The sequence below is a fragment of the Hydra vulgaris genome, chromosome 12 (genome assembly GCF_038396675.1).
Source record: "Hydra vulgaris chromosome 12, alternate assembly HydraT2T_AEP".
Taxonomy (NCBI): Eukaryota; Metazoa; Cnidaria; class Hydrozoa; order Anthoathecata; family Hydridae; genus Hydra; species Hydra vulgaris.
In genome coordinates this window covers 30,736,378-30,758,295 of record NC_088931.1, presented here as the reverse complement: position 1 = coordinate 30,758,295, position 21,918 = coordinate 30,736,378, and the positions used below count along the sequence as shown (strand labels likewise).

The 21,918-nt window shown below is 28.8% G+C and overlaps 1 protein-coding gene and 1 long non-coding RNA gene across 2 annotated transcripts in view; one reads left to right on the top strand and one right to left on the bottom strand.

The window, feature by feature from the left end:
* The window catches only part of LOC100208020 (sister chromatid cohesion protein PDS5 homolog B), a 122,785-nt gene extending 119,954 nt beyond the window's left edge, over positions 1–2,831 (bottom strand). Inside the window, exon 1 of the mRNA XM_065812893.1 lies at positions 2,705–2,831. Within this exon, the coding sequence (XP_065668965.1) occupies positions 2,705–2,797 (93 nt within the window). The 5' untranslated portion in view covers positions 2,798–2,831. The remainder of the gene's footprint in view (positions 1–2,704) is intronic.
* A 12,108-nt stretch (positions 2,832–14,939) lies between these two features.
* On the top strand, positions 14,940–15,687 carry LOC136087717 (uncharacterized). Its single transcript, XR_010642006.1, has 2 exons — positions 14,940–15,363; positions 15,528–15,687. It is a non-coding gene; the product is annotated as an uncharacterized LOC136087717 (long non-coding RNA).
* The last annotated feature ends 6,231 nt before the right edge of the window (positions 15,688–21,918 follow it).

The window sequence follows — 21,918 nt, the reverse complement described above, 5'->3', positions numbered from 1 at the left end:
ATCTGAAGAAAAACAAACTTAAAAAAATGGGCTTTGCTGTCATTCAATGTCAATTCAAGCAGGGGCTTTTTGCTGTCATTCAATGTCAATTCAAGCTAGGAAAAAAATTTGGACAGCAGTACCCCCCCCCCTCCTCCCTCCTTTGCTGGTGTCTGCTGTAAGGAAACTTGTTTTTAGGCATTTTTTTTTTTACACAAAAAAAAAAACAATATTTGCTGTATAAATAAAAAAAAAAAGTGCTCAATTTCTGAACTTGGGCAGCATCCAAATCAATTTATACAATGTCAATTTAAACAGAATGTGCTCTTGGTAGGTATTCATATACAAACCAAAATAAAAATTTTTCAACTAATGGTTTCAATCTATTGCCTAGTTGGAAACATCTCAGAAAAAAATAATCTGAAGTAACACCAATTATTATGAACTATCTTGAACCTTATTCTGGTGTTTACTTCAGTCTATTTCAGGCTGTTAAACAGATGACGCAAATGATATTGGAGAACTTTTTTTTAGATATAAACAGTAAAAATATACTAATACAAAAATACAGTTTGGATTTGATGGCAGTGGAAGCCATGCAACTTTTAATCAAAAAGATAATTCTAACACTAGCAATTTAATGTAAAGGTGAAAGTGCAGTCATATAAAATGGTTAATGGAAGAGTTAAAAAATAAAGGATTCCTTGTGTATAAAGAGGAAAAACAAGTTAATGTAAAGGTGATAGTGCAGTCATTTATAATGGATATGAAAGCAGTGAATCTTTATTTAGGAGTTGGAGGTGCATAATGTATGGAATACTGTTGTCATATTTGGGCTTGTTCTTCTAATGATGCTCTTTCTCTTCTGGACAAGGTTCAAAAATGCATTGTAAACGTAGTTGAACTCACTCTATCTATTAAGCTTGAGCCTCTTTCCCATTATCGTAAAGTTGCATCTCTTTCTCTTTTCTACAAATACTATCATGGTTGCTGCTCAAAGGAGCTATCTCTAGTTTCATCAACTAAAACTCAATCTCGCTTGACTAGTCATTCAGTAAAGTCTCATTCTTTTACTGTATCTGTCCCTGCATGCTCTAAAAACTTTTATTTGTCTAGTTTTTTTATCTGCACTTCAACGCTATGGAACTCTCCTCCATCTTTATGTTTTCCTGACTCATACAACCTTTAGAGAGAAATAGCTAACAAATATTGTTTTTTTTTTAAATTTCAATATTTTAGTTTTTAATACTTTTAATTTTTATCATTTTATAATAAATTTATATTGTGATTATTTGATTTATTTCAAAAAAACTTTAGAAAAAATCACTTTTAGTTTATAAAATATTTAACTTCAAACTTGCATTCATACTATTTTTCTATTGTATAAAGGCAAAGTTTTACCTAAAGACATAAAAGAATCCGTTAAAACTTTATGACTTAAATAATTTATGTAAAACTACCAGTCTGGAAAATCTTTAAATAATCTATAACTATAGAACATCTATAATTACAAATAAATATTCCATGAATTTAAAACAACTATATGTATTGTACAAAGAAATACATCCAGAAATTCAAATAAGATAATTAAAATTTACTTCATTTAAACTAAAATGGTGCATTTTGCTAGTTGCAAAGTGGTACTCAATCTGTTTGTATTTGTTTTTATCAATAAAATGCCTTATTGAGGGAATATTGAAAAATTTACTTTCAAAAACTGTTTGTTCAGCAGAAAACAAAGAATGCATGCTTGCACAGTGTGATTATTATTCTGGTAAACAATTGCTCACAACATACTCATAAAAATTTTTTGGAGAAAACTAAAGATCATCCAACACTATTGAGTTTGATAGCAGACTAATAAAAAATGAATATTATTTATACACACTCTTATATTTACACTATTGTAAGTGAAATGCCACACTTTTTGTGAAACACCTAAAAAACTGAACAAAAATGATAAAACTTTATTTTACAAAGTTTTTTTAAATTTTCAAACCACAGTATAATAAGCTCTTAACTGAAATAATAAATAAAGTAGCTATGTTTCTGCAAACTATTTGCAAAATGTTTTGTATGATACTATTTGCAACTATATTCTATTTGTTGCCTTAACCATTTGCTACATTATTGCTTTAAACCATTCTAATAAGAGTTTAATTTTACAACAGGTTCTTTAATTTTACAAAAATATTTCTTTAGAATTATTTACTTCTACTTTTTTTTTAATATACTTATAAAGGGGATTTATTATAACTATTTTTTGAGCTTGCTTATTTTTATAGTTTTTTAGGGAAAAATTCATCTTCATTCAGAAATCAATTCCAATTTTTTATTTAACAAACATTCTTGGTTTACATGTGTAATTATTTTAAATTTTTCTTGTAGACATAACATGCATTTTTTGGAAATATTATTATATGCAGATGCTGTTTTAAGGATATAAATGTGTTGTTTCCTCTAAGAATGTACTTGATAAACAATATATTGAATTAACAGAGTGTGAATGGATAATAAGTTTTGCCAAGCATAAGCAATTCATTAAAAATAACAGATATGTCAGATCAAAAAGTAAATGGACAAATAACAATGATAATGGAACTAGATTTAGCATCAGAAAAACTATTTATATTTTATTATAAAAGTGAGGTGATGTTAATGCAATAGTATAATGTTAATGCAATAGTATAAAATTTTGGTTACAGAAACAGTAAAAAAAGTGTACCTTTAGACGCCGAATTAACTCATCATTGGATAAATCCTGAGTGATTTCTTTAAAATTTTTCTTTTTTCTTTTCTTACTCAATGAATCGTCCATTTTTATAATATTTTCTCTCTATATATAAATATAAATGTACATTTGACATTAGAGACTCAGTTTGTAGACTATTTTCTTTTAAATTTATTTATTAACACCATTAAGGTGTCTTAGTAATTTTTTTATGTTTATAAACATGAAAAAAAAAAATTTTTTAAATAATTTTTTTTCTTGTAGAAGAGCATCATCAATAAAACTAATACTTTACTTTGCTTTTCAATTTAAAATTGAAATAGTATAGTGGTCACCTAAATAATACAGACTTTTCAAATCAAATTTCAATTAAACTCAATATTTTTCAAAAGGTTAAATTAGAAACTAGAATAAAATGTTTTATAGAAACAAATAACCTTCTCTGATATATAGACTCTGATATCTAGACTCTGTATCTAGACTAAGTGACAATTAACACGATTCCTGGTATTATCTTATAGTGTTCTATTAGGTTGTGCTATGATACTAGTTTAAATCTTTAATTTAACTTTATTATTAAATTTGACACTATTTGTAAATATTCCTAATGTAAGAACTTTTCAGAATATTTATTATGTTTTTTTATGTGATATCGAATGCTAGTAAAGAAACGATTACATAACGTTAACAGGTTAGATTATCAACTGTCTAATTTATTACTATTTTAAATTTAAAATTTTAATTTATGATTTTCAAATTGAATTTGTTATCTTATGATTCAGTTGATAATCGCTATTTAGTTGATAATCGGTCAAACATAATTTTTATGGGCTTTGATGTTTGTTTGTTTTTTAATTTTCTCAAAACCAATTATTTTAAAGAAAGATTTGGTTTAAGCATCAATTTTTGCCTTTGCCTAGGTCATAATAATGGTTTTTTCCATTTGTTTTAATTATGCTAGTTTGTAATACAAATTACTGGGCAAAAAAATCTGTTTAAATCAGGGTTTTTTTAATATATTTTTTCAAATATGTAGCATAATTAGTTTATTATTTCTTAAGATCTTTTAAAATAATTTTAATGATTCAAAGTATCTTTGGAGCCGCTTTCTTAACTTGTACTAAAAGTAGAGCACTCGCCACTTTATTTGATTGCTAAGCCTCCACGAGATATAAATAGCGCGAAGCGAATTTTTTTGTAAATAAGCATATACGTAGATTTTTGCATTTTGCATAAATCATTTTGCATTTTGCATAAATCATTTTGCATTTTGCATAAATCATTTTGCATTATGCATAAATCATTTTGCATTTTGCAAAATCATAAGATCATTTTGCATTTTGCATTAAACTGTGGATACTGTTTTCTAAAATTTGCAAATAAACCACGGGTCATAATACAAAAAGATGTTTTTAGTGTTGTTTAAACCTATATGCAGTGGCGGATTGTGCTAAGGCGTGGGGGAGGGAGGGGGACAAGCAGCTTTCCCAACACCCACCCACCCCCCGCTCCTTATCCCAGTCAACTGGCGCCCCCTAAAGTGTAAGTTTCTCATTATTATATTACCAAACTAGCTAATAACAAACCACTGTTTACATACCTGCTTTAAAAACTTGCCCGCATTTACGACAGAAAACAAATTGGAGACGCTTTGTTTTCTATGAAAATATCTTTTACAATCATAATGTATTTAACGCATGTAGTTAACGGATGTTAACTACATGTGTACTACAATGTAACTAAAATGTAGTTAACGCATTTTTAATAGAGATGTCACAAATATACTGTGACTTCGGTATTTGGCTTTTTTTACTATTTGCTATTATTGCAAACTATTTGACCGAATACAAAAAAACCCGCATAAAAACGGATTATACAACTATTTTTTTTTAATGTTTTATTTTGATAAATCATTGGCATATTTGATACTTAAAATCTAAAGTGGTAGGTTATGATAAAAATAATTTTAACGTTTGATGATAGCAAATGATTGCTATTTCCTAATAAATTATACATACTTTCAAAAATAGCAATATGATCACAACTTGCAAGGGTTTGTTGTCCAATTTGAGCAAATATTATCATGTAAAAACTAATTTCACAAGCAACCTGACTTTTCTTTTCCACATCTTCATGTGTTCATATTTTTTGTAGAGATTGATTAGATCGTTTTCATCTATATTTCTTTTTTTTTTACAAAATGCAAATAAATCTTCACCAGTACTACTAGCACCGGTGATGGTTCATCGGTGTAAAGCAGCCTTTCACTGAGAAGGATTAACCCTTCACTAACTTAATCTTTCTCAGAGCTTTTAATTTTTTTTGTTTCGCTCGTTGTGTTTTAACTAATGCCTTTAAATTAGTTTTTAAAAACATGCATCAATAAAAAAGGCTTTCGTATAAATAAAAAGGCTAACGTATAAATGACATTATCATTAAAGTTAAAACATAATTTAAATCCATTCAAATTGAAATTGTAGTGGAGAATTCATTTTTAATAAGTTCATTGTGCTATATTTATCAATAGAAACTTCAAGAATTACCTCAGAAGTGCAAGATATACCTGAGCTAAATATTTTTTTAATCTTTTTGAATGGTTTAGAGAGTACTTTTATACATAACTATCGTTAATACAATGTAACAGTCAACAAATAATGCCTGCTTTAACACGATTTAACCACAAATGAAACACAAATCCATACAGCCTAGTTAACGTATCCACTTAAACGAAGCAGGTTGGAACCTTCAAAGTTAACCAAGTCACCGAATATTTGACTGCCGAATATTTGGTGCTTCTACTGAGCGTCTTGCCAAATATTCGATATTCGGTATTTGGCAAAACCACTATCCACAACATCTCTAATTTTTAACATAGTTCGGTGTATCAAAACTACTGTGACTGTACAATGACAAATGCTTATAAAACTATAATGACTTTGCAAGGGGTAAACAACTTTTTTTTTTAAGGAGAAAAACAAATAATTATAAGCTAACTGATTTAAATATCGTGAAGCAATTTAGATTTGTTTTTATGTGTTAAAAATGTTTTTGGCAAAAACCTATAAACTCCACCCCCTTTCTCCCTCATAAGACGTAATCGTGACAGCTCTACTTTCAAAGTTTATGCATGAATATCTTCAGCAATGACAACTAAACTACAAATGAAAGACAATACTAATACAGAAATAGATAACATCATGTTTTCCTAACTTGTCTATACCCTACAAAATTGAATTGGTTCTTCCATTTAAATCTGTTTATGACGAGAGAAGTTTTAGTAGACTAAAGATTATCAAAAATTATCTGTGATCAACAATGACAAAACAATCTCTTTTTAAATTGATACTAGTTTAATTGAATGTAAACTTGCTGAGAACGTTGACTTTGAAGGCAGGCACAGACGTCAGTAAGGCATCTATATAAAGCCTTATAGACGTCACAAGTCCGTATGATATTTAACGTTCGACGTATGATATTCAATGTTCAACACCCAGCGAACGTTCTGTACCCGGTGGAAATTAAATCTTGCAGAAAAAAATTATATAAACTAGCAGGAAAGTATATTTTTCACTATGTATAGTGCAAATATATTTTTAAATAACCAAACCATTGCAATAATATTAAATGTTTCTTTTTTTAACGATAATTATTAACCACCATTAATTACTTGCTAAGTAAACTTAGCAAACTCAAACTTTAGACGTCTTAATAGTTATGGTAAAAAGCACATAAAAGCATTTATAAAATATATTTCAACAATCACAACATCATTTTAAATGTACTTGTTAGTCATGGATACTTTGTAAGTATGATCAAGCTACCAAGCTTATTTTGAAAAACAACATTTTTTGCGAAAATTTTTTATTTATCAATATACTTTTTTTCAGATTGTTCCAAATCCTGCAAGAGGTCCTAACGTTCTTTTCATAAAGGGTTGTGGAAAAGCATTTAACAAGGATGTTTACACCACCTTTTCACAGTGTTCAAAATTTACATAAAAAAGAAGGTTTTAAATATCTTTTGAACAGAGCAAGATGTCTTGACAGGTAAAGATCTTACTAACGATGGATAAGTACTCTACCCAAATTTACCATGTGCAACTTTCATAAGGACCTGTGGACCCAATCAAATTTAACTAAAGAAATTTTTATGTGAAAAAAATATTTTAGATAAAAAAATTCCATTTGTTTTCTAATGTTCATTATCTCTTCAGATCTTCCAAACTGCCTTACAAGTTAAACTAAAGTTTAACTAACTCTAGCTAAACTAAAACATTGTGGCATAAAAAACTCAAACATTGATTGGTTTAAAAGTTATTTAACAAATAGAAAACAATATATATCGTATAACGAAGGAAAATCAAAATATGCAATAGTCACATGCGGTGTTCCACAAGGATCAATACTTGGACCACTACTCTTTCTTGTTTATATAAACGACTTACATAGGTTTTCTAATATTTTAACTTCAATTTTATTCGCCGATGACACAAACTTGTTTTACTCTAATAGTAACATCGACTTCTTATTTGAAACAGTCAATAAGGAACTCACAAATTTAACTGAATGGTTCAAGTCGAATAAATTATGCTTAAATATAATTAAAACCAAATACACTCTTTTTCATAGATTCCACGAAAAACAAATTATTCCATTAAAACTTCCCTATCTTTGCATTGATAATTCTATTATAAAAAGAGAGCACTCGTGCGCGTTCTTAGGAGTATTTCTAGACGAAAATCTTTCATGGAACACATAAGTATAATAGAAAACAAAATATCAAAAAATATTGGCTTATTATATAAAGCTAAAAGATTTTTAGACCAAAACTGTTTAAAAAACATATACTTTTCTTTTATTCACAGTTACCTTAATTATGGGAACATTGCTTGGTGCAGCACCAACGCAACCAAGATAAAAAAACTACTCAGCAGACAAAAATAGGCTACACGATTTATTTCAAACGTAAACAGTTTAACGCCCTCAAAAGGTCTATTTAATAAACTAAATATACTCATTGTATACCAACTAAGCATTTATCAGATACTTAATTTTATGTATAAAATTGATAATAAAATGACACCTCTAATATTTAATACCTGTTTTGACAAAATAAATCATGTTTACTCTACTAGATTTTCAAATCAAAACTACATTCAACCCAAAACCTATTATACGGCCACCAAATTCTCTATTGCAAATAGAAGACCCAAGTTATGGAATTCTTAATTTAATAACGACATCAAAACTACTGCCTCTTATAACAAATTTAAAATAAAACTTAAACAAAAACTTCTTACTATTGACAATGAATTAAGTTATTTCTCAAATTTTTTTTTAGCTTTATTTTTATCTTCTTTTTTGGTTATTATTTTCTGGTTTTTATTTTCTTTATTTATCTTTTTAATTTCTTTATGCGAACAAGCCACCTGGTTTTCTTTTTTCTGTTCTTGATGTTATTAACTTAAACAGTGTATAAAGTAACTCTTAATCCTATTAATAATTATTGATTAACAATCAATAAATTTTTCATTGAATTTTTATAACTTTATTTCAACTCTTTTTATAACTTTATTTCAAATCAGCTCTTATAAATAATTTTTTTTTTTTTTTTTTGTACACCTTGAGGTTTTTATTGTCTTTTATTAAATTGTGTCATATTTTTTTGCTTTTTTTTTGTTTTTTTTGTTTTTGGGCTTTTGTTAATTAAGTAAAAATATATTTTAATTTATTTTTAACGATATAATAAAATATTTATCTTATAAAACTACTGCTTTATAATATAAAAATACGATGTAAACTACGGGGCTTGGTGATAAGACTATTCTTGTCTTTTTTTTGCCCCGGCCATGTAGGGGAGACCGGGGCTAGTTGGCTCGGTTTTTACTCTATGAGCTCTGTAGCCCTAACAGTACATTTTTTTTAAAATATTAAAGTGTAGTCTTAAAGAGTATGGATTAGGGTATCTTATAAAATTTGCATTTATTTACAAAAATAAATTCTTGGGGCCTTTCCGGACCCTCAAAAAAAAAAAATTGCACTTAATAGTGCATTAATAATCATTTTTGTAGTTTGCGCCAAACCACCCCCCGGGGTACGTTGGCGCAAACTACAAAAATGATTATTAATGCACTATTAAGTGCAAAATTAATATTTTTTTTTTTTAAATTAATATTTGCAACAATTTTATCCCAAAATTTAATATTACTTTAGCTGGTACCAAATATTAGTCCGTATAAAAGCCAAACAGTAGCCCACCTTTTATCTGTGGAAAAAAAAACTAAAAAAAATTTTTTTTTAATTTTTTTGTAAGAATAAATATTTTCAATATTGTTAAAAATTAAAAAAAATAATAATAATAATTTTATAAAAATAAATATTTTTTCTATAGTAAATGCTATGAGCCAACTTACCCCGTGAAAAATACATCAACTTACCCCGAAAGCTTTTTTTTTAATAAACAGTCTATAGATCCTGAAAAACGGCAGCTTTGAAAAAAAAGTCTGACTGGATATAGTAAACCAATTTTGACTGGAACTTTAACAATAATTTTTTTTCATACGACTAAATATTTTCTTTGTAAAGTAAAAAGGAAACGATGTTCTAAAAGTTACGTTTTTGTCCAAAAAATGCATAAATCTCAATATCTCCCATGCGCATGCGCGAATCCTGACAATACTACAGTGAATGATGAAATGGTCAATAAGGAAATTTCTGAGTAATTTTTGTCACTTTGATGAAAGGCTTTAAAGATAAACGCAGTTCGTCAACTTACCCCTGCGGCCAACTAGCCCCGGTCTCCCCTAATTATCTATTTATACATTTTAGTATTGTAGCATTTTTTAAACGGCGAAATATATACATAAAAAAAAAAAAGTTGCAAAGAATGTCACCTATAAAGCAGTTTCATTTATAAGTTTATACTTGATCACTGGTGATGATGGTTGAATTGAAGAAGTGTATAGATTGTAAGACGAAAGAAGCATATTTAAGAGATATTGGTGTCTTGTTTTAATGTTTTTTGGTGTGAAATTCCCATTACTGCTTTAAGTGATAATCACAAACCTCTGATAGTTTAAAGAAATTGTCTCAGCGATTGCGCTACAAACTATCATAATCTATCATACCTTCTATGATAGTAAAAATTAAATGATGGAACACGAAAAGTTTTTCCCCATTTTTTAAGTCAATTCTTGTGGTATGTTAGTGATAGATTTGTGATTCTATACGCTTTTTTCGTTACGCAAAATTTCCCAAGTTTTATCATGTTGAAATCTGACAAGACAGTTAGGTCATTAGGATGTACCAACACAAAAATGTAGGCTTATTTTTTAATTACGTTTGAACAACGCTCTCATCGAATTGATTTTTTTTCTTACTTGTTTGTGTAAGCAATTGCGGCAACCATTTGTAAAAAAAGTTTTTTCATACATTAATACTCGTTCATAACAATGAAGCTATTACCTTTTGTTATCATCAGGGCGTCAGCTATCTCCCTTTGCAATTAGCCATTACGATTATTTCATTTAGATGTCTAGAACGTTTACTATCAGCAGTGTCTGTACAACCTCGTTTACCATCAACAGTGTGTGAGCAGCCACGTTTAAAATCGAAAAATCAATGTTCAATGGCAGTTGTTTTATACAGCAAGTTTGTATTAGCACGTTTTTAAAATATTAAAAAAACAATGCATTATTAAAGGTAAAAAAAATTCTAAACGACTACTATTAGCTCTTTTTTAACTGTAGAATATTATAAATTTTTTATACAATAAATTTTTTACAGTCACCTATTCTTTTAAATTTTTTTTTTTTTTGATTTCATGAAAGGCGTTTGTTATCTTCCATCATTTTTTTCCATATTCATCTCTTGAACCCAATCATCATACTCTTTCTGTTATCCACATCGCTACTTCTTATGCTAAATTTGCTCTTACACTGTTACTATATTTTTTTCCCTAAAAAAAGTGGCTAATGAGTAAAAATATAAGTCTGCGTTGTAAATGTAACACGTTATATGTAGAATTACTGCAAAAAGTAACGAAGAATTGTAACGAAGTAAATGTACTTTGTTACAATGTTGCAAACCCAACCCTGGTTATCCTAAAAAAACAAGTTAATCCACTGTTAGAAATCCAAATCACTCCTGCTTCAGTTGTAAAGTTATTTCTTGCCTAAACTTTTCTAAAGCTTGTTGTGTGGACAACATTCCTGTGGCAGCCTTACTGTTGTGCTCTCCATAAAAATTTCTTCACTACTCTCTAAAATATTTAACATATTTTTAAAACTTTGAAAATATTTTTGGTATTACTAGCTAGCAAAATTCGTAACAATAAAAACAGAGATTTGGCTTTGAAAACCAATTCAACACACCTTGCGTTATTATAAACTAACGCCAGATTTCTATTACACCACCTAAACTTCACCATTTTTGCAAGTAGTTGTATCAAATTTCCAACGTAAACACTCATTTTTTATGTTTTAATTTTTTTAGTTAGCCTGGTTAACCGGATCAGCCTGACTCATATTAATAGCCTCTAATTGATTGTTTTAAAAAAATCGGAAATGTCTTTGATTGAAAAAAAGAACTGGCGTTATTTATTTTATCCAATCAGCTTTTATCCAATTCATTCAATTTTATCCAATCTATTCAATTTTATTCAATTCATGAGCAGGGTTGGGTCATTTGTTCGTGTTTATATGGGAAAAAATCGTCTCACCTAAGTGGAATCTCTCTGAAATTAGTCGAGCTCTTAGTAATCCGAGCTAGCCTTTTTGTCATGTAAACAAGTTTAATTTATATAAATATTAAACATAGCGAGATCTCGTTTAAGCGAGCTAGCCCGGCTAAAAGGGCTATCCCGCCTGATATAAACAGCCCTTAAGTCCACATTTACTTTTATTGCAATAATGAAGAGGTAAATTAAATTATCATTTTATTATTTAATATAAAAATGCTTTTTAAATGGCTAAAAAAGGGCGCTTTATTCACATTTATTCAGTTTTTTTAAATTTGAACTAATCTTCGACAATAGGGCGATTAAGCTAACACCCCCAGTCAATAATTTTTCGCCGCGTCAATTTCGCATATGAGAACTGAGCAAAATAAATTTATTTTTTTTTTAAATGGTATTTTTTCAGTTTTTTATAGGTAAATTTAAATAGTTTAAATTTGCGACTACTTTTAGTACACTACCCTATCCAGCACAACAGAAACAGATCTTCTATTTTCTGAATGAAGTCTGGTTGGCTTGTTTTAAAACAAAAGATTTTTGCATAGTACTTTCTATATAAGATTATTCTTACTTTATAAACTATTATTCCAACAAATTCACAGAAATGTCAGAATGGTCAGAAATGTCTGTTAATGCGATTTAATTCAAAATTGCTTCTTTTTTAAATAGCACGCTCGGTTTCAATTCCAAAACATTTTTAAACCTCTGAGAAGGTATGCACAACATTATTCCTCCGTAGGTCTATGAGTTATTAAATTTAATTTTATCGAAGAACCACGAAAAGTATCACGATTGTTTTCCCAATTTTTAAATCTTAAATACTTGAAATGTTGAGTCTATTTGAGGAGCCCATCTGCAAAACGCGCTAAGTCACAAAAATAAAAAAATTGAGTTAATAACTTTTCTACATTCTAGATACTGAAATCTATAATCTGTTTAAATATAAGATCTAATAAAAGACTCTAGCTCCTAAAAATATTTAGGGAAAATATCACAAAGTTTTCAAAACATTTTAAGTCAAAACAGGGTTACAGCTTCAAAACCTACTAAGTCCGCAGCGAATCAAATGACGTTATGATTTTTAGCAACCAATAAAAGAAGTGTTTATATTAAAATTATGCACTTTTTGTTGGCGCTTCAAGTTTTATTTAATATTCACATAGAAAAAAATGACTGAAATTACAAAAGGTTTTATAGCTGTTGGAGAAAAAGCAAGCCACCGTCTTACTAAGGGTTACGCAAGGAAAAGAAAACAAGTTAAAAGGCTATATATATATATATATATATATATATATATATATATATATATATATATATATATATATATATATATATATATATTTTTATATCTCTCTCTATATATATATATATAAAAATATATATTTATATATATATATATATATATATATATATATATATATATATATATATATATATATATATATATGTATATATATATGTATATATATATATATATATATATATATATATATATATATATATATATATATATATACATATATATAGATACACATATACATATATATATATATATATATATATATATATATATATATATATATATATATATATACATATATATGTATATATATATATATATGTATATGTATATATATTTATACTATATATACATATATATATATACATATATATATATTTATATATGTATATGTATATATAGATACACATATACATATACATATATATATATATATATATATATATATATATATATATATATATATAATATATATATATATATGTATATATGTATATGTATATATATTTATACTATATATACATATATATATATATACATATATATATATATTTATATATGTATATGTATATATAGATACACATATACATATACATATATATATATATATATATATATATATATATATATATATATATATATATATATATATATATATATATATATATATATATATATATAATATTTAAGTGATATCTTTAACAGTATGTGTAATAATCTTATAAGCATTAAAACATCATATACGGTATCATACTATTTATTTCTTTTTTTACGTAATATTTCGGCTCATATAGTGAGAGCCATTATCAAACTGATAAAACCATTAAAAAAACCGTTTAAAAATTATAATAAACATAACCAAATGATGTCATTGCAACGTCAGATATTCAACATTTTTAATTTTACAAAAAATGGTTTCCAATGGTGAGTCATCACCAAATTGCCATTGTCACGATTTAAAACGTTTTCTTTAGGTTTTGAACATTGTACACGTTGTATTTCAATGGCCTCACGAATTTTTCTTGTGTAGTTGTTTGAAATAACAGAAAGCGTTTTAGGGTTCTCCCAGTTTATTTTACCATTACAATGTTGTGAATGTTCTACTATTCCAGATGTTTCCCAGTTGGCTTTTGTAACATTATTTTTATGTTCTTGAATTCGTGTGGAAATCTTTTTTCTTGTTTCACCAATATAACATGAACCACATGCGCAATTAAGTTGGTACACTCCTGGATGACTGTTCGGAGGCAGTTTAGACTTGTTTCGGCAGAGTATATTTATCAAGGATTACCAAAACGGAAGACTGTTTTAACACCGACTTTGCGAAACTCTCTTCTTAGAACAAGGCTTAATTTTGGGATCCATGGTAAAATAACAAGATTTTTGGTATCAATTTTTTGAGAACTAGATTTATTTGTGGAGTATTTATAATTTTTAGCAATATCTGAATACTGTTTATATGAATGTCCATTTTCAGTAAAAACCTTAATAAGAAAATTAATTTCGTCTTGAATATTATGTTCTGAACAAATTTTGTATGCTCGAGCTAAAAAACCTTTAAAAATACTAACTGCGATATTCGGTGAAATACATGATTTTGGTTTTATAACACTTTTAAATTCACAAGATAAATCAATCCAATATACATGCGAATACGAAAATGCTCAACACCAATTAAATTTTTTAGATATTTGTATTTCAACCAATCACTCCCTTCACAAATATGAGTTTTCCATACACCGTAAAGATGCAATTACAAACGTACTTATAAAACCAAAATCATGTATTTCACCGAATATCGCAGTTAGTATTTTTAAAGGTTTTTTAGCTCGAGCATACAAAATTTGTTCAGAACATAATATTCAAGACGAAATTAATTTTCTTATTAAGGTTTTTACTGAAAATGGACATTCATATAAACAGTATTCAGATATTGCTAAAAATTATAAATACTCCACGAATAAATCTAGTTCTCAAAAAATTGATACCAAAAATCTTGTTATTTTACCATGGATCCCAAAATTAAGCCTTGTTCTAAGAAGAGAGTTTCGTAAAGTCGGTGTTAAAACAGTCTTCCGTTTTGGTAATCCTTGATAAATATACTCTGCCGAAACAAGTCTAAACTGCCTCCGAACAGTCATCCAGGAGTGTACCAACTTAATTGCGCATGTGGTTCATGTTATATTGATGAAACAAGAAAAAAGATTTCCACACGAATTCAAGAACATAAAAATAATGTTACAAAAGCCAACTGGGAAACATCTGGAATAGTAGAACATTCACAACATTGTAATGGTAAAATAAACTGGGAGAACCCTAAAACGCTTTCTGTTATTTCAAACAACTACACAAGAAAAATTCGTGAGGCCATTGAAATACAACGTGTACAATGTTCAAAACCTAAAGAAAACGTTTTAAATCGTGACAATGGCAATTTGGTGATGACTCACCATTGGAAACCATTTTTTGTAAAATTAAAAATGTTGAATATCTGACGTTGCAATGACATCATTTGGTTATGTTTATTATAATTTTTAAACGGTTTTTTTAACGGTTTTATCAGTTTGATAATGGCTCTCACTATATGAGCCGAAGTATTACGTAAAAAAAGAAATAAATAGTATGATATCGTATATGATGTTTTAATGCTTATAAGATATATATATATATATATATATATATATATATATATATATATATATATATATATATATATATATATATATATATATATATATATATATATATATATACATAAATGTTACCTTGCATTTAAATTTTTAGGCATGGACCAAAACCACCTTCAAAACACTATTGCCGACATAAACACAAATCGACATACAAATGTTCTGAAATAAAAAATACTGACCTCTACCTTTTTTATGTTCATTTTTATAATGCTATCAAAAAATGTGACCAAGACAAATATATATTAAAGTTTTTGTCTGTTCAGAAAAAAATAACGATCTTGAAAAAAAGAGCAGTTTTATCCTCAAAAAATGAGAAATGGATCTAATTATGAAATTAGTTATTTTATAGAAAAAGAAAACAGACAAATAGTGCATGTTTGTAAAGACATTTTTCTAAAATGCTTGCATGTTGGTAAGTCTCATGTTCAAAATATTGCAAAACATTTCTGTAAACCAGGGCTGTGGAGTCGGTAAACCGTAGTTCCGACTCCGACTCCTTAACTTTATCAAGGACCGACTCCCGACTCCCGACTCCGACTCCTTCATAAGTCACCAATTTGTAACAACAAATTTACCGCGTTAAAATGTTAAAATGTTGCCTATTTCATCACCATGATATAAATAATCCGACCACTTTGTGCTTTGTATATTTATTTACAAAAGTTCAGAAAATAACTTTTCTGAACTTTTTTAAATAGATATACAATGAATTCTTATGCAGTCACTAATAAAATTATGAATTAGTCCTCATAAAAAGTATTGCCTCCATCAGATCCTCCTTCATGGATATCCTCAAATCTGATCTTATTATTTTTAGCGCAGAGAATAATCTCTCCACACTAACTTCAGTTGGTGGCAAAGCAGTAACCACTCGGGCAACTTCTCTGACCATTTCAGGATACATACCAATTGCTTGCAGTACTGTTACTTTTAATGAACGGTCAAATTGTTCCACTACTTTTAATGCACATGAAAAATTGTGCTGAAATTTACTGGCAGTGTTCTCTAATAAGGATGACTCTTTTTCCATGCGGGAACGCTTTGCACGGTCTTTATGGTCCAAATATTTTTCAAAATCAAATTTTTCATCAGTAGATGATGTTGAGGATGTGGCAGTATGACCCAATTTCTTTTGTTCCTGACAGTTTAGCAACATGTTCATTCTTACAGCTATTTCAAACAGATTTTCAAACTATTTCTTTTCTTTTAGTCAGTTTTTGATCATCAAGAAGTATCCGATGTATTGGTCAACATAAACAGCTGCCAAACGAATCTTATTTTCTAATAGCACTTTTTCTCTCTGTTTCATTGAAGCGGCAATGCCACTTGCAAATAACACTCCTTTTTGGGACAGACAAAATATCAAGTTTTTCCACTCTTTAAGGAAAATACATGGAGTTAAGTCCTCTTCTTGAAATTTTTTAGTCACTGGAAATGGATGTTGTAGCAATTCTTCAAGCTCTTTCACCTGTTTCCATTGGCTTTCATGTAGTATCAATTGAGGATTAGCCATGTCTACGAGAATGGGTTTCAGTTCAACCAAGCGTTGAATCATTAAGTAGGTACTTCCCCATCGAGTAGCTTGATCAATAATTGCCCCTTTTCTAGCGCGTCTCTTCAAAATTGAGTCAATTTTAGGGGTTCTGGCAGCAGTAGCTAATTTTCTCAACTTTTCAATTAGTGCAGCAGCATGTCCTTCTTGCAGACCATCTCGTATAGCCAGCTGTAGCGTATGCACAGCACAGCGCATGTGATGAATGCGAAAACGTATCGACATAGTTTCAACAAGATCATCTAAACTGTCATGTTGGTGTTCATCTGAAGCAACTTCGGTTTGCTCCTACGTCTCAATACTGTGTTCCTCCATTTCAAATATATTTCTCTGAACCCAGAATGTTCTTTCAGCTGCCTGTCACTTTCAGTAGTTTTGTTCATCAGTTTAATGGTACTTATCATGTTTGAAGCATTGTCAGTTACAACTGAAAGAACTTGTTCTTTTTTAAGTTAATATTCTTGAAGATTCTTTTCCACTAAGACCTGGAGAAATTCGCTGGTGTGATGAGCTTTGGTGTCTTTTACTGCCAATGTCCTAGCCCTACAGTTGTTGCTAACTATTACTACTATTCCCATTATGTGTGGATATCCTACAGCTATCAGAGCAAGCTGGGACTTAAAGTTTTGTGACTATTTGAGGGCTAGAGTTTGATACTTAGGCTTTAGACTGACAGAACATAAAATATTTTATTTTTTTTTTTTTTTTTTTTTTTTTTTTTTTTTAGGTGCTCCCAGAAGTCCTTACGGTCTTATCACGGAGCACCGCGGGAGAGCATTTAACTAGAAGTTCACGCCTCCTTCCTTACCAATGTCGCTTATTGAGCTAGAGCCGGGATCGAACCCGGGACTTCTGAGTTCTGAACCAGAACTCTAAACACTGCGCCACGGCTGCTCTTAATGACTAACATATATAAAATTCATATGAAAGTTATGAAACTTTGAAAGATTTTTTTTAAGCTGGAGTCGGAGTTGGTTTAGTTTTTCCGATTTCGACTCCGACTCCAGCCAAAATGAGCTCCGACTCCACAGCCCTGCTTTAAACATGGTAATCCTAGAAAAGAAAACAGAGGTGGTGATAAATAGAGCCACAATTTTAAGGATAAGCGAAAGGCTGTGATAGAATTTATAAAGACTCTTCCTGGAAGGGAGAGTCATTATAGCAGAAAAGAATCTATAAAACTTTATCTACCATTAGAGCTTAAAAGTATTAAAACAGTATGGAAATTGTATGCAGAAAAGGAACCCAATCTACCAGTGACCTGAATTTTTCCGAAAAATTTTTATAATCAAATTTAATTTAAGGTTTGGTTCTCCTAAATCAGATGCATGTTCATTTTATAAAAGAATTCGAAACCAAATTAAGATTGAAAATAATTTAGAAAGGAAGAACAGTTTAATTACTGATTTAGTTGTTCATAAACATAGAGCAAATGCATTCTATGATCTTTTAAAGGAGCAGAGAGATGGTTTAAAAATTATTTGCTTTGACCATCAACAAAACTAAGTCATTCCTAAAGTTCCAGATCAGTAAGCTTATTACAGTAGACAACTATACATATACAACATTTGTGTTGTAAAAAACAAAAATAACGGATCATTAAATCAAGATAATGTCATTATCTATACTTGGAATGAGAATGATTTCAAAAAGAATAGTTCTTCCTGTTCCTGTAAAAACTTCTTGTTAGTAAAAACAATTGAACTTTTGTTTCCTGTTCGAGGACATACATTTTTGATTTGTGACCGTGTATATGGAACTTTAGAAAAAAAGCTTTAAAAGATTGAACGAATATATTCCCCAGAAGAGTACTATAATATTTACAGTACACAGGGAAAAGTGAAAATTGCAGAAAGAGACTGGAGTGTGTTAGATTTTAAATCAGTATCTCTAAGAGTTTTTATAAAACCATTGCCAATTCAAAATTTAGGAAAATAAACGCTTTTTTATCACAAGAGGATCACAAGGATCACTAATCACTAAAATATTAAAGTCTAAGGAGAACCAAATTTTTAATTTTTTCTGAACAGTCCTCAGATTATAATAAAGAGAGGGCGTGACTGTTTTTCTTGTCCATCTCAGATTCAGAAAGGAGTCCGAGTTGCAGATGCTAAAAAGAAAGATATCAAAAGTTTAATTCTTGTGCATGCAGGATTGAACTGGGAGCAGGATAATTGTTTTAATTTTTTTTAAAATATTGTTATTGATTCTTTAATAGAAGAACGCCAAGAAGATGAAGATAATATGCAGTTGCCTTGATGAAGATGCTGTTAACAGACATATTTAACTTTTTATTGTATTTCAAATTTTGTTTCGTTGTTGATCAGTTTCTTAATAAAAAACTTACAATATTTTGTTTTTCCCTTTGTTTTATACTTCCTTTTCCGTTACCTTATTTATAGTATAACAATAAAAAACTTATAATTCGCTTAAGTTAAATAAATCAAAATATTTCAATACTTTTTAATAAACTAACAAGCAATGTGAATATAACCAAACATTTTCAAAATACTCAAAATAAAAAGTCCAAATGACATTATCAAGATAAGCTAAGTCCATATTTCAAAAAGGTTTATTTCGAAATCCTGTAGAGTTGCATTTTTTTCTATGCATTTGATTTTATAGTGTCTATTTAATGATACAAATTTAACGAACATAATTTTTTTAGAGCGCTAATTAGGCGTGGGCCAGTTTTCCTTCGATTTCTCAAAATCAATTTACTCGGCTTAAAGTATTTTGCAGATTGGCTCCTCATTTGACAACGTTTGAGATTGAAATTTTTAGCATTATTCAAAAGTTCAGAAAATGTATGCAAATTTTTATGTAATGCTAATTTTTTATGTAATGCAAACTTTTATGTAATGCTAAATTTTTATGTAATGCTAGAGTGGTTTCAAAAAGCACTAATTTTAAAAAAACTTTGTTTGTAAAATTTCAATTTTTGCCCTCTGTATTACTCTGTCAGAGTCAAAATCACTTCAAAAGTATTGATTTGGAACCTTTTAACATTTGTGGCAAAAAATCTTTACCCCTTTTTACCCCCTATCGGTGTTAAAACAACTTGTGCTACTGGCGCGCAAATGCACAAAAAATGCCGCGCTATTTTTCGCAGTAAAATTTTCTTGAAAAACGAAAAATGAAATAAAAATTTAACTTTTGATTAAAATATCATACAACTAAATATAGGTACTCGTTGGAAAGCTGAAAAATTATAAAGTTTAAAAATAGTGAAATTTCCAATCAATGAAAATAAAATTTTAAGCATACAGTGCCTGGAGTCCAAACTAGACATTAAAAGAAATGAATGATTTTTCATATAATTTGATTTTGTGTTTTTTAGTGCATAAATTAGTAGAACTAAAAATCTTTATTGTTATTGTTAATAGAGGCATTCCTTAGTGAATCAAAGGTAAGTTTTAAATGTCAACTAATGGCTTTTTCAAAAAATAATTTAAAATGTCATCAATCTCAATTTCTACTTTTTGCGTAATATTTTTAGCAAAAGAACATAATTCATTCATTCATACTTTGTGTATAGTTATAAATTCACGTTAAAATTTTTGTTCTTAAGTGTTAAGCAATTTAAGATTACATATTACAATATATTTATATCCGAGAAAAATTTTTTTCAGATGTTCTCTTCAAAAAAAGAACCTTTAGGTCAGATAAAAAATGGTGAGTCAAGTTATGAAAGAGAGAAATGTATCCTTTTCTGATAGAGAAAGTCAATTTGAAGCTATCCAATAATACATGTTTTTTCTTCAAAGACCTTCAAACATGGGCAGAATTGATTTTCACTACTTGGAACCAAAGATCTACTCCTTTTTTTCTCACGTCTGTGCAACGTACAGAAACTGCAACTACTGTTTTAAAAAATTTGTGATCAGAAAGGTTTCTTTTTTTTTTTAACAATATCATCTTAGTTGAAAATCTTCACAACTTGCCATTTAAAAGTGAAGGAAACTCTTCTTCATCAAAGCTGCCAATCAAAAAGCAAAAAGTTTAAAGAAAAACTTTAATGAAATAACTAGAGCACAGCAAAAATCAAGTGAATAAAATTGCCAAGAATTTGAATCCGATGCAATTACTTAGGCTGTTTCTCAACAAGACAGAGCTCTGGCAAAAGTGACTCAATAGTTTACCAGGGTGAGGAAACTGCATTATGTGCACTAGATGCAATTTCCTCAGAAAAAAATTCTGAAGTCACACAAAAAAACGCAGATGATGTTTTGGCATTTTTATTGCTAAATGGTTAATCAAAAGATAAATATTGCACCATGAAAAGTGCATGCACTACAAACAATGTCAACATTTGGTTAAACTACAACAATTTAGTTGATGCCAAAATTAGTTGTTGGCAAATGACATTCATTTTTTGGAACATTCAACATAAGTTCTATTTGCTCACTTCCGATTGTACTGACAGGTGAAAAGGCATCGGAACTCTCAATTGCATCATACCAGAATGGCTTCATAGGCTCCTGAACATGTTCCATAGGCTCACCGATTTAAGCTACCTAAAGGTTCAAGAATCTTGTGTTGCAAAACGTTAAAGGTTTAAAATAAAGATAAAAGTGCCAGCAAGCATTATTGACTTGAATGTGTTGAACCAACCAAACTGGGTTCATGTGATGATAGTGGCTCTGATGAACTTTTTGAGATAAGAAATTTTTTTATAAAGAAATTTTTTGCGACTATGAAAAGTAAACCGTCTTTTCAATTGAATATTTGAAAAAAATTTCGTGAGCACACAAGCTATTTAACTTTTTTAATTTTTGTCAATTTTTATTCATTTTGAGTTTAAAAGGGTAAATCAAATTGTTTTTTGAAATATATATTTCCTTTCTAGAAGTGTCTTAAATTTCGCGAGTTTTATGCGTTATAGAAGGAAAATGAAATAATTCGCATTTTGACTACTGCGAAATTGTCCAAT